Source organism: Phoenix dactylifera, chromosome 1 (genome assembly GCF_051530095.1).
Source record: "Phoenix dactylifera cultivar Ajwa chromosome 1, Ajwa_hap1_PhDact_Kaust_v1.1, whole genome shotgun sequence".
Classification (NCBI taxonomy): domain Eukaryota; kingdom Viridiplantae; phylum Streptophyta; class Magnoliopsida; order Arecales; family Arecaceae; genus Phoenix; species Phoenix dactylifera.
Window position 1 is genome coordinate 31,368,107 of NC_143190.1, and position 14,370 is coordinate 31,382,476.

The 14,370-nt window shown below is 34.1% G+C and overlaps 1 protein-coding gene across 2 annotated transcripts in view; it reads left to right on the plus strand.

Moving 5' to 3' along the window:
- The window catches only part of LOC103720077 (protein LEO1 homolog), a 34,058-nt gene extending 20,668 nt beyond the window's left edge, over window positions 1-13,390 (plus strand). Inside the window, exons 8-12 of one of the 2 annotated variants that reach the window (XM_039126290.3) lie at window positions 9,572-9,700; window positions 10,472-10,591; window positions 10,692-10,928; window positions 12,696-12,842; window positions 13,163-13,390. In XM_039126290.3, the coding sequence (XP_038982218.3) occupies window positions 9,572-9,700; window positions 10,472-10,591; window positions 10,692-10,928; window positions 12,696-12,827 (618 nt within the window). In that variant the 3' untranslated portion in view covers window positions 12,828-12,842; window positions 13,163-13,390. The remainder of the gene's footprint in view (window positions 1-9,571; window positions 9,701-10,471; window positions 10,592-10,691; window positions 10,929-12,695; window positions 12,843-13,162) is intronic. The other variant, XM_088721345.2, reaches the window with a different exon arrangement.
- The last annotated feature ends 980 nt before the right edge of the window (window positions 13,391-14,370 follow it).

The window sequence follows — 14,370 nt, forward strand, 5'->3', positions numbered from 1 at the left end:
TTCATTGATCAAAATAGGAACATTTTAGTATATCAAAAGCAAAAGCAAATACAATATTCCTCAATCAAAGTTTAAAGATGCATGATAACCACCAAATACATATGAGAACTAGATACATATTCTAGTCTCTAAACAAGATCGTGAGACTCTCCCGGATCGCTTGGCTACGGCTCTCTCGGGTCCCTATTTCTCCAAGATCTTGAAGTAATCTACTGTTTGGAGATGATTGGAGAAGATTTGAGAGTGGAAAATAAGGTTTTCGGAAGAGGACAAAGGGTAAACAGTGCCCTAGATAGCTCACGGGTCCCCCTTTTAACAGTGGGATCCCGACGTTGGGTCGACTCAAGAAACTTCTTGGGTCGACTCAACGTTGGGTCGACCCTATTCTGGGTTGGGTTGACCCAAGTGCAGAATTTTTCTTTTCTCTTTCTTTTTGCTTCTAAAAATTTTCTTTGCTTCCAATCCTTATAAATTCTTTCTGGGACAATGATACATGAGTAAGGAATCTATAGATAACAAGTTTGACTCATGTTTCATGGATTTTTAGAAATTGGAGGAATGTATCATGAGACTACTGGCTCCCTTTTATATTTCTTCAATAAAAAGGATCACATATACCTAATTCTCTCCTTAGCGTGCAGAATCTATCTTCACTCAAGGGTTTTGTGAATATGTCGGCTAATTGTTTTTCAGTGCATATATGCTCAATACATATGTTTCCATTTTGCACATGATCCCTAATAAAATCATATCTAATTTCTATGTGTTTGGCTTTAGGAATGAGATATTTAGGATATAAGCCAGAAGTGATCTCTAAATGTAGATTCCAAAGATATTTTTCAAATCAAGTGTAGATGGAATCTTTTTCAAGTTATTTCAAGGAGTATCAGGAATAATATTCAAAGAAGGCACGAATGAAAACTCAACATCTTTATATATATATATATATATTAAGTATATAACAAGATGAGAGCAATCTAATTAATTTTCAGAGTATAGTATAAGAGCAAATAAAGATCAAAACTTATATACTCGAAAAACATAAGATTATGTTGAATCCTTAATTCTTAATGACTTCAAAGTTCTTTCATGATATAAAAGTATTGGCTTTGAAAGTTCTTTTAGAGCTCTCTTAAAAACTTTCTTTTACTCCTTTAAAGATCATAGCATCAAAATCAATTAAAATGAATTGGCTCAGGATTGAAACACCAAAGTGCAAGCCAATAAGAACTCATAAGTAGATTCCAAGATAAATTTTCAAAACTAAGACAGATGGAATCCTTTTCAATTAAATTTTCAGAAATAAATGATTTACCGATGAATACAGATGGAAATCCAACTTTCAAAAGATATTCAATGAAGCACAAAGTTTAATACCACTTTACATTTAGTATTCTTTGTCTCATCTTTAGATGCGAATTTATACGATTAAGTTCTATATGATCTCTCACTCTGAAATTTTCTTTCTTCCCCTTAATTAATCATTCCATTTGAGAGTTTAGAGTTTGAAGATAATTTTCAATAAAGAGATTGAGTATTTAAAGCTCCCCCTCAAAAGATGCATTTTCTTTCAAACCTTTTTTTTTTTGTTCTTCTATAATATCAAGAATGTAGAGTGATCTAGAATTTTTCAAAATTTATAGCAATCATTCTTTTTAATCTTTCAAGAATAAATTATATTTCCTCTTATTTTTTTTTGAATATGTATGAAAATATTAATCAGAAAATAATTCTTTTGAAGCTCAAATTTCTTTCAAAAGTAATTACATTTTCTTTCCTATAAGAATTATTGAAGTGAGTTGAAATATTCTAAGCTTTAGGATCATTAACTCTCTTCTTAAAAATAGCTTTTCTTTTTAATGATAGAAGCATTTAATTATGTAGGAGTGTATATTCACAATATTAATTTCTTAGTCATAGTTTTTCAGCAATGTATATATGAAGCACCATAAATCTTTTTAATATCAAAATAATATCATATGTTTAGAACCATTTATTTGCAATCAAGATCATTGAAAAACGCATCATTTAGACTAATTTTAATAAACTTATAAGATAGAAAATGATATGTTTCAGATGCGTATCGGAGCAAACAATCAAGGCATCAAAATTAATTCTATTTTTCTTAGACCGTAGTTTTCATCTAGGAATCATATTGAGTTATTCCTCAAAATGATGCAATCATTGAAGCATATAATGAAAGTTACAAAAATGCAATGATAGAAGCATTTTTTTTTTTAAAATTAAGTTTAAGCTTTTATACAAAATCAGATTCTGAATTTCATAAAAATTTTCAAGGAGGCTTTCAGGATTATTATTTGAGATATGCATCTTCTACATTGTAGCTCATCTTAAATTATTAAGATTGAAAACACATATTTCAAGAACATTAGAGCACATCCAGAATCTTTGTAATTCATATTGAATTTTGGTACAAATTGGAGGACATTATGTACTAATGTTAGACAAGATAAAAGATAAATCAGAATCAATTCATTTTGCCTAATTTGCAAATTCAAATTATTCTTTTCTTTTATTTTTCAAAATATATTTATTAAAACAAAATGATGTTGTTGTTGGTAATAACATGTTTCAATCAAATTTTATAGGCATGAACCATTACAAGTTATATTTAGGAAAGATCTTTGTTATTTGAATATTGAAAACACATAATTCATAACATCATGTTACATGTAAAACATAATATGCATTAAGTCATAACATCATGTATTAAAACATTAAGAGCAAGCATGTCAAGGATCAAAATTTATTCTTTTTAAATAAACTCTCCCTATTTATATATAATTCTACACTGATTTTATCCTAAAGGTGTGTTTTCAAGTGATCGAAACTTCATTTGGTTTTTCACAAGCTTTTTATTTACTTTCATTTATCTTATCATTCATTTCCTCATTTTTGAATTTCTTCCTTTAACCACTTAGTGAACATTCTAATCTTTATTTCTTTTGGTTTTACTTTTCTATGCTCTATACTCTATTTGCTCCCTATCCGGTGGAGTTGGAAGGGGCACGAGGTACTACCACTAGCCTCCCTCTTGTGCCGTCCCTAATATGCCCTACACCGAATAGTTGGGTCAAATAGTGTCGGGTACTACCACTAGCCTCCCCATTGACACCATCCCTATAATGAGCAATATAGAAGGGTTAAAATGTTCACTTCAAACTTTTCTTGTAATTAATTATGGATTTTATCTCTTCCAAAGGAATGTTCATATTAGTCTTACAAATGTGCCAAATATATTATGCTTGTTTTGCTTTTCCTAAAGATTGAAGCATTTGCCTTTACTTAGATTTTACTTTCCTTGAATAATTGTTCATTTTCTTTTCTTTATCTCTCCCTCTTTTTGTTATTCTCAAGTAATTTACATGAAAGAGCAGAATAAAGAATTAATCTAATATGCTGCATATAAATGTATATCATGCAAACAGCATTTTCATTATGCCCAATGATTCATAGCTTATCACAAGTTATTTTGAATTAGAGATTTGAGGCATAAACTTGTATATTTCATGGTTATGCATTATATAGGAAAAAGTAAACTTCAATTTAATCACACCATTAAACAATTATCACTAGCATGAGAATGAAGCATGATATCAAGATGATCAGCAATTAAAGGTTTAATCATGCTACCATATAATTTCAGACTATTGATTTTGCTCAACTAACTCACAAGAGAAGAGTTTAGATTACCAGTACATTTAGCATTCTTCAAGCCAAATACCTTTTAGATTCTTTACACCCTTGGCTGAAGAAAATCTTCCTCTTTTCTTTTTTTTTTTGTTTCCAAGGGAATGTTTATTGTATCTTTCATCGAGGTGTCCTTCAAGTTGAAATTTCTTGCTCACAAATCCTGTATCATTAGCAAAATCTTTTTCTTTTCTTGAAGGCAATTCATTAGGTTCTCTAGGATACAAAAACATTCATACAACATATCTCTTAACTAGATGACTCAACATGAGACATGACAATAATTGAATTTGAGTCACTTTACTCAAGAGATTGCCTAAATATAAGCAAGCACAAGTCACTTGAACTGAAGAGATAACTTTATTAAATAATATGGTTCAAGGACACCCATGTGAGGCAATAAGAAGATTTATCAAAGTCAAACCAATTTCTTATTTTCAAAAGCAATTTAGCTTAGATTCTATTTGCTTAAGATAATTATCAATAAGATATACCAGTTAAGTTTTAATCAAATTATCTTAAATAGTTGTTTCTATCAAAATTCAGATTGTTACATAGAATCAAAGTGATAAACTATATTCTCAATAAAAGATCTAGTTTTAATAAGAATAATATAAATTGATCTTTCTACAACTAGTATCTTTTCATTGAATATTCTATATGCATTGCTTAAAGAGTAATATCCAAAGAAATACTTGTTTTATCAGATTTGGCATATATTTCATTCTTGAGAACATAATATGTATAACTGAAAAACATGAAGGTATGCAACATTTGATTTTCTGTTTTTCATGAGTTCATATGGGGTTTTCTTTAAAAATAGATTTAATAGAAACCTTATAATATGACAAGCTGTGATGATAGTATTAATCAACTGCTATCACAAAGCATTGTCCTTACACAACAAAGGTTCTATTTTTTTTTTTTTTTTTTTTTTTATATAACCCCTATATGCAATAGTGTTCTTGGTGCAAGCACAATTGTATTCAATACCATTTTATCAACAAATTGGTTTTCAAAGCTGTGCCATGAATTTTCACAGTTTGCAAACCTTTTTCATTTGAAACCTTTTGTAAGTTTGTGTCAAAGCAGAAAATATTTCAATTTAAGTGCCAAGAATAAAACCAACATTAGCTTTGAGAAATCACCCATAATTACAAAATTAGAGAGCTTATCTCCTAGGTTCACAATCCTAGAGATCCAAATAAGTTCTTATGGAGAATTTCCAACGGCTAAAAGATGGAAACAATATTTTCAAATTTAGAAATGATTCTAGTTTATTTTTCTAGATGACATACATAGCAAACTTTGACCTTGCAAAAATTAATCTAAGTGAACCAATGACAAGGTCTTTTGAGATTAAGTCCATACTAGTATGAGTTGATTTTATATGCCAAAAGTGGTTTCTTTAATCTTGGTATTCATAGTGCATATATTTAAAGGCATACCAAGTATACATTCTCATGTCTATGATCAATAAGATAATACCATTGATAAAAACTCTCAATCAAGTAGATAGAGAATTCATAGAGTTATTCTTAATAAATTGATTAATCATTTAGCAACTTATCCAGCAGTAAGTAAGGCATACTATAAAATGAAGTGATTTGATTATATTTTTAAAAATATTACCTATATCACAAAATTGATTAATACCTCCAATTTATGTTTTAATTAGATACTAAGGCAAAGAGAATGATGAGATGCAAGGATTACTAATTTCATTATTCTTTTCATTTCAATTATTTTTCTAAAGTATATTTTAAGTTTCATTCTTTAATATATGTCTAGAGCACCCAATTTCTAAACCTTGAGTGCTAGACACACCTACAGAAAATATTCAGATTTTCAACTTAGGAACCCAAGCTCTTTTGGGTCCTTGTAGGTTAGCTATTATTGTTCCTTTTGGAACCCATATTTTCTTAATGGCTATTTTGTCCATAGGCTTGCAGAATTTAGGATTATAAGGAGTGAATTTCTGCATCATCTTGTTAAATTTAACAAACATAGATTTAACATGAGTAGTAGATAAACTTACAATTTTCTGTTTTTGCCTATTAGGTTCATTAGATAAATTAGAATCCGTTTTAGGATAGATAGTGGAGGATTTAACACATATATCATTAAAGGATTTTTGTGTGTACCAAGATTGATATCCTAATCCAGCCTTTTCAAATTCAGCTCTTTGATTATTTATCATTAAGTTCAGTTTTTCAGAGCTGATAGTAAATTTTTCAACTATAGGCTTAAATTTGTTAACTTCTTTAGTTAGCCTTTCATTGTCTTCTGAAAGTAATTTATTATTTTTCTGAGTTATATTATAGCTTTCAGCAAGAGATAGATTTTTCTGATTTAGCTTTTTATTCTTTAAACTAAGCTTCTTATATTCTAAGTATAAATCAGAAAAAGCATCATGAAGTTCATCAAATGTAAAATCAGATTGAGCTTCAGTATGTACTTGATTTTTGAATGAGAAATCACTTTGTGTTCGAGTACATACCTCATCTTCATGTGCTCCAAAGCATAGATTTTCAGTTTCAGTTTGATGCTCTTCTTCTTCGGAACTAGTTTCAAATTCACTAGAAACGTTAGTGCATTCATATTTAACTTCAAGCATATTCCATATTTCCTTAGCAGTTATGCAAAAAGATATGCTATTAAGTTCACTATCATCCAATGCACAATATAGAATATTCATGGCTTTTGCATTTTGTTGAGCCCTTTCTTTATCATGATTAGTGTTTGTGTGTAGCCCATTGACTATGATACTCCATAAATCGTAGTCATGTGCTTGAATGAAAATGCGCATGCGTGCTTTCCAATATGTGTAGTTTATACCATCAAATAGTGGAGGTCTATCAATTAATTGTCCCTCACTCATAGAATATCCCACTTGGATTGTCATGATCTTTAACTCTTGATTGTGAGATCAATGAGTACTATTAGAGCACCTTGCTCTGATACCACTTGTTGCCCAAGGTGACAAGCCAAGAGGGGGGGGGTGAATTGGTTTCTTCTAAATTTTGGTGCTTTAAACGTTTTCTTAATTAAGTGCGGTGGATGCTTCCTTAAACTATTTGAATGATTTAAACTAGTGCAAAGATAGAAGATGATGCAAGAATAAACGTAAGCACAAGCACAACACAAACACAACAATATATAGTGGTTCGGTGCTCTCCTTAGCACCTACGTCCACTCCCCAAGCGTCCCCTTGGGAATTCACTATAATCCCGCGGATTACAGTTGGATTGTTTTCCAGGCTCACAATCCAAAAACCTTTGTTGGTTTTACGGGCTCACCAACGAACCTATACACTTTGGTTTTCCGGGTTCACCAAAAACCTTTGTTGGTTTTACGGGCTCACAAACGAACCTATGTTGGTTTTACGGGCTCACCAACGAACCTTTACACTTTGGTTTTCCGGGTTCACCAAAAACCTTTGTTGGTTTTACGGGCTCACCAACGAACCTTTACAAAGTGTTTAATAAACAAAGGAAAGATTCAAACTCCTAAATGAGCATATGAAACAATATAAGCTACAAGGAAGAGTTAGAAAGTATTTATCGCTTTGAAGTGGCTTTGCTCTTCTTTGTCAAGGATGCTTCACTCTTTAAGGGGGATGGAGCTCTTGATGACTCTTTGAATCTGCTCAACCCCTTTCTTTTGACTCTTGAATGAAGCACTTGGATGAAGCTTGCCTTGCTAGGGTTCTCTCTTGAATGCACTTGATGTATTTTCCCAAAAGCTTGCTTCCTCTGATGAATACTCCTTCTTAAATACTTCTCCAACCTCCAAATAGTCCTTTCTGACCGTTGGATTGAAGAAACTAGCCGTTTATAGCCGTTGGGAGTCCAAAAAGCATTTCTGCACAACTAGCCGTTATGTTCAGCCCGTGTTTGGGTCGGCTCAACCTGTCCTTGGGTCGACCCAACTTTGCCTTGGGTCGACTCAAACATTCCTTGGGTCGACCCTCTCAGAAACCACAGAAACCTCAATTTCAGCCTTCCTTCCCATGGGTCGACCCAACCATTCTTTGGGTCGACTCAAAGTTCACTTGGGTCGACTCAACTTCTTCTTGGGTCGACCCTCTCAGTAATTCCAGAGAACCATTTTCTGTCTGTCTTTCTGTCTTGCCTTTGGGTCGACCCTCTCAGGGTTTGGGTCGACTCAAGCTTGGGTCGACTCAACCACTGTGTGGGTCGACCCTCTCAGTAAATCCAGAGAGCATTCTTCTGTTGTGTTTTGAGGTTCTTTGGAGGTTGGGTCGACTCATGCTTGCCTTGAGTCGACCCAACTCACTGTTCATTTGTGCCATTTTTGCAGGAGTGTGCCAGATGACTTCTTGATGTGCCGGGGTCGACCCAATCAACCTATGGGTCGACTCAAACCACACTTTGCTGCATTCTCAAGGTTAGATTCATCCAAATGAACAAGGCCATTTATCCATTTTCAATTAAACAAATATACTGAGGGTAATGAACTTATAAATGAAGTATCAATTTAACTTATAGCATGCTCTAGATAATTGCTTGTTAATCATCAAAATAACACTATCATCCTCACCTCTCCTTTTCGTGTTTCATCTAGTATGTCGAGATATTCATTATCACTATTTACGACTAGAGTTTGATCTATGGTTTGTATCTTTTTCTGAAGGCATGAAGAAGTTTGATATCATTTGCCTGGCCAAATTGCTTCCATGCCTCTCACTTTTCCCTTAACAGCTACCTTGCACTAACACTCCTGATGGATATTGATTGCTACCAGCTCCTAATTGCATTTTGCATCCTCCTGATTATCCATTGACTATTGCTGTTTGGTAACCCAGCAATTTTGTTAGAATACTGGTAGTATACTAAATTTATATTCTGGAATTGCCTGGCTAGGGAGTGAAATTGTCGCTTTGAAGAATTTAGCAACAAATTTGGCCTAACATGCATCGCTTACATCAAACTTTTTTTTTCCTGATTTGGAGATTTCAAGCTTGCAAATACATTGCCTTGCTGGATTGTTTTCTAAGGAGGCCTTTGTATGCAGCATTTGGTCCTAGACATCCTAAAAATTCTGGGTTATTTTTGATTATTTTCTTCACTTATCTTAGTTTTCCTCTCGAAGATTAAATAGGTGCTGTTCTCTGTAGGTAGCTAATGTTTTTCACTCTGATGGCCATTATCTTTTCTGACACCTTACCCTGGTTTCTTTCCGTCAACTTTTCAATTCTTTAATTTGAACCTCTGAATTAACTAGTAATTTCTAGAAAACATGTTTTTCATTAAGAATTCCTGAACTTATCAAGGCTCTATGGTTGCTTATGCTTGGTGATCCTACATAATCTTACAGCAGACGTATTCTGAACGTTCATATTTTCATGAACCGTTTTCAAATGATTAAAGAACAACCTTCCACGCCCAAAAAAAATTAAATAAAAGGAGCAAGAATTGTGCTCATGTAATATTTTTGGCTTTCTCAGGTTTTGACATGGAAGGTAGTTACATTAATCTCAAATTCTCAATAAACACAACATTCTTAAACACTACTGCTTAACCAGATATCTACAATTCTTTGTTTATTCCTTTTTGACAAATTTATCTTCTTTGATCTAGGTCAGTTAGCTTCTATTAGAATACATGGAAGTATGGAACTTGCATTGCATGGTAGAGTTAAGCTGATTGGTCTCCAACTTGTTCAAAACTATTCCATGCATTGGACCTTTTGCCTGTTAAATTTTGAGCATACATCCAAATATGAGGAAATCTACATGAATAAATATTTCACCACTTAAAATATAAGGTTATTTGATGAATGTTCACTTTTTTAGATGTGCTACATCTTTATACTGAAGAAAAAAAGTCTCTTGCAGGTTGAAGGACAAACAATTAGAACCAATGTACTTCAGAAGAAACATGAAAAAGTGAATCACAAATATCGACAAACTGTGAGCAGAGGACGGCTGCTCTCTCCTGGGTTGTTGGAGGCGGCACTAGATGAGGTTTAATTTCCATTATACTTAATTATATTTTCGGTGTTATATTAGTCACTAAATCACAAAGTTGAATAAAACAGCATGAAACTATTTTAACATTTTCAATAAACTCATACATTGCATGTCACCTGGGATACTTTCAGAAAATTGAGAAAAAATGCTTTTGCATATCTGATTTGTGAATTACATCATAAACTTTTTATATTTTTTTTTTCTTCCACTAATCATATAAAACACATATACTAGTACTTATAATGTCCATGTAATAATAAGGATCTCAACTTTAGACAAAAAAATATGCTGTTTGCAATGAATTGAATTATTGTTGGCATGCTTATTTTATTGTTTATTTCTTATCTTGTTATCACTCTTTTAATCTTCATTCTCGTATGCACCAGGTTTCTGTTTCTTCCATCATTTCTGCTTGTCTTTTTGTTGTGAACAGTGTGCATATGCTAGTAACCTCTTTCTCAACAAAGTGTTGTTCCGTCATTGTCACAGAGCTGGTAAATTTGAGATGCCTATGTGATTATCAGATTCCCTTTTCACTTTTTCTGGTTATCTGAGCTCATTACATATTTCATGGTCTTTGTTTAGTAATTGTTTGTACTTTATTAGGTCCTTATGTCCAGTGATGTTCAGAATTGCCAACCAATGCTCTTTTCCTCTTGCCATTTAAATGCAAAGGATGCACATGACATTTTGGTGAATGAGATTTTTGCAGATGGTAATGTCATGACATTTTATTTACCTGACTCTTATCTTTCTTGACTTCAGGATGATGAGCCTGAAGACTATTACAGTTCTTGCAAGTCAGCTTCAGCTCGTAGTTGTTTTGAGGAAAATACGAAAGGAGAAGCACAGGTTGAGAGATGCATAATTAATGCAAAAAAGAGGGTTAGTTTGCATCTGCTTTTCTTGTTTCCATACACATCTAATTTGCCAGTTCTTTTTTCTACTTCCTAAAGCATGAATGCTTTTTTATATGAATTCGCAGCCAAATATACGGAAAAATCTCACTCGCAAGTCATCCTTGCCCACTGCTCGTCCAGCAAGGCGCCCAGTAGAGGAACATCCAGAGAGTGAGGGAGAGGAATCTGAATATGAAAGCAAAGGCCACAATATTGAGAAATATCCAGCAAATGAGCCAGAACATGAAGGTGAATACAAGGAGAATGAGGCAGACAAAGAAGCTTCTGGTGCAAATTTTGTATCTGAAGAAGATGAAGATAAGGTTATACATATGTTCTCCCTAAACTTGATTTCTTTATATGTTAATTTTTCCTAAGTATGAGAACTTTGTGCCTATTTATTAAACTACCTAACATGTGCAAATCATGAACATGGATGCTTGTCAGTGAGTGCAACTTAATTGGACTAAAAGAAATACTGCTAGATCCACGGCATGGGAAAGGATTTATTATATAGTTAGGAAGGTCACAGTTAGAAATTGGATTAAATTGAGTGATGTTTAAAATTGCACCAGGAGAGCATAAAGTGATGGAGCAGCAATTAATGGTTTGCCATGTATTTTCATGGCTACAAATTGCTTCGCTAAGATGGCTCAGTTTGAGCCAAATGTGCTGAAAAGAGCAGGTAGCTTAAGAAATCTTGGATAGAAGTCATGATCAAGGATTCAAAGAAGCCTTTTAAGAAAAAGTGTGACTGAATTAAGTAATTATATTTGTGGAATAAAGCAGGTTTATGTTCTTGGTAAAGCATTTAAGTTTGTGAACAAATAATATGAATTATTAGTCATCGTATCTCTTTCAGTAAGCCCTATCTATTCTATGTGGAATACCTGGGTAATAAATTTGTTGTTCGGTTTGAAGTTCTTATTGTTATGGGTGTTAAGTTGTGAACGCCCATACTGTGCATGCAATACATCTACAATGTTTCATTTTTCTCATATTTTCTGATCAAGAAATATTAGTTATAGGTCAAGATTCAGAGTTCAAACTTAATCAATTCTAGATCATTCCATAACTTTCAGGATAAAAGTTGTTAATCATACCGTGTTGCCATCACACACCTATGATAATATGGATGAAAGTTGTAAGAAAACAGATAGAAAGCTTGCCTTGACACTAGGCAGCAAAATTAACAAGATTAGTAGCAAGAAAGTGTTTGTTAACTGTTAGAATTTACTTTTGATCAAGGTATGCCATCTCGGTACCGAGCCCCATACCGATGCCACCCTATCACTATGTTGGTATAGTACATTACAGAGCCGGTTCGGCATACCGAGTGTCGATACGCCCTTCATACCATGTACCGGTATTTGGTACATCCCATACCGGTACCAAACCAGTACAATACGGTACACTCCGTACCGTTTGTTTTGGTACGGTATGACATACCATGCTTTTGATAATATCTAAAGTTATTAGCTAGGGTATAAAAATATTGTCTTGAAAATAGGCAGCACTTTAACAAGATTAGTAGCAAGAAAGTGTTCGTTAACTATTGTAATTTACTTTTTGACCAATGTCTCTTCTACTATATAACCGGACTGCTTGGTGAAGCATCTATGAAACTCGATGCTTCACATATCCACAGTACTGTGCATTCACATGCCATACTCTAGTTTTACTTAAGTTGGTTAGAAATTGGATATGCATTTAACAGATGGATGTTGACCAGTAACACTTGTTGATGCTCCAGTTTTCAATTTTATTTTTTACTTTTTGATCAGAACTTAATTCATAAATGAGTTTATATCTGACAGTTGTTTAGTAAATTACCAAAATATTAAATGCTTTTGCTTAACTAAAAGATTACAGATGACAATCTTTAACTGCGATCCCATTCCTATTCAAAATTTTCAAACGTTGGCCATGCATGGCTCATGCGGGTTAGCGGTATACCAATGGGTTGGTCTTATAAAAATTGCGAGGTGCTAATGAAAATTGGCCAGGATATGCATGAACTTCCAACTAAGTGGTCTCATGAACCATTGCCTATATTTGATGCTTTACTGTCCACCTTTGACCTGCTACAGGAGCCAAGGGAAAAGATAAAGGGAACTGGAGGCAACAGTCTGAAGCACAAGGAGATAGATGGAGATTCTCCTCCAAGAAAAAAAACAGCAAATCGTAGGAAGGCAGTTATCTTTGATAGTGATGACGAGTGAATGGAAAAAGAACTGGTGAGTTGGATCTGCAATATCCCCCATGGCAGAAAGAATAGATGTTGCACCAGCGCACATTTCACCGGACTCATACATATGAATCAACACCAATAGCTTTGATCTGCTAGTTTCTCTTTTACTAGTTAATGATCATACTGTGTCCATGTGCCTGATTCCAATCACAGTTCAGGCAAATAAACCTATATTCCATCCACCATCAAACTGCATTTAGGAGCAAAACATCACCTGAACATGTCAATACAATTTATAAAATTTGGAAGAATGTCCATTTCTGTTGCATACAACCTAATCTATTGTTGTTGTGATGCCATGTTCAGCAGTTGGCACTGGGGACGCTAATTGATGCAGGTGCTCTGGGCTCTGGTGAGAGACTCTGAACTTGGTGCAGAGGTTATTGCACAACAAACTGTTTTCACCATTTTTCTGTTATTTTGTTATTTTAATTTTAAGCTATAAAGGGCTGGTCCTTGTCCCTTGAGGAACCTTGTGGGTCTTAAATTTATCTAACATATTTAATGGTTGAATAAATAGTTTACACCTTACCTGGAATAATTATGAACATATTTGAAGTCCAATGTCAGATCCAGCATTTGGTATGACAGCATTTAGCGGGTACATCAAATTGGCCATGTACTTAGTAAGGTGGAGCCTCCACAAGGGTATATCTAGGAGCAGCATGCATTGGTGATTGGTCCAAGCTTTTCTATATCTAGTATTCCTTCAAATATTAGTGCATGCAATTGGTGGTCCAGAGCCTTTCAAATATCTGTAAGTCACTATGAATGACAGGAACCAGTGGGTGGAGTCTTTCATGATGAATTGAGAGTGGATGCTAGGCAAGATGGGTTCAAATTATTTGCTTCTGATCTTGTGGTTCTTTGAAAACAACATGGCGATGTTCGTAGCAGCAGGAACTCAGTACAGACAGGAAGCTGAAAGAGCAGCCACAAATCAGAGTTAGAATCGATAGCTTGACAGCCAATAGAAGCTAAGTGGGAAGATGCAGGGTCAAGGAAGTGACCCCAAAGAATGCCAACAATGCAAATGGATCAACAGGGTCATAGGGAGTCTAAATTGATACTTGGATTTAGTCCTACAGGTTAGTAAAAATGAAAAGGAGTTGGATTTTCTACATACATAACCACATGGAAATAGCTGCCAGTGGATTACAAGCAAAGAAGTTGTAAACTTTGGTGAGGTTAGCACGCTTCAGAACCAGAGAAATTCAAAGAACATGACTGGTTCAAGGTCATTTCATATCTTTCTTTTCCCTCCCACACCGGCAAATCAGAAAGAGCTCAAAGCATATGATGCATGTATACCCCTATTTTATCTGGGTATAAATGTCACCGACGAGGTATTCTGGACGTTGATGGGGATACAGTGCATTAAATTGAAAGGGTGCAAATCTGGCGGGGCTTGGGATGGTTGTTGGATCCTGGGTTTTGATAGCACCTATAGGCCTTCTATTTGGCCCACATAACTATTATTGAACACCTGCTATAGCCTCTAGTTTGGTGTGTAA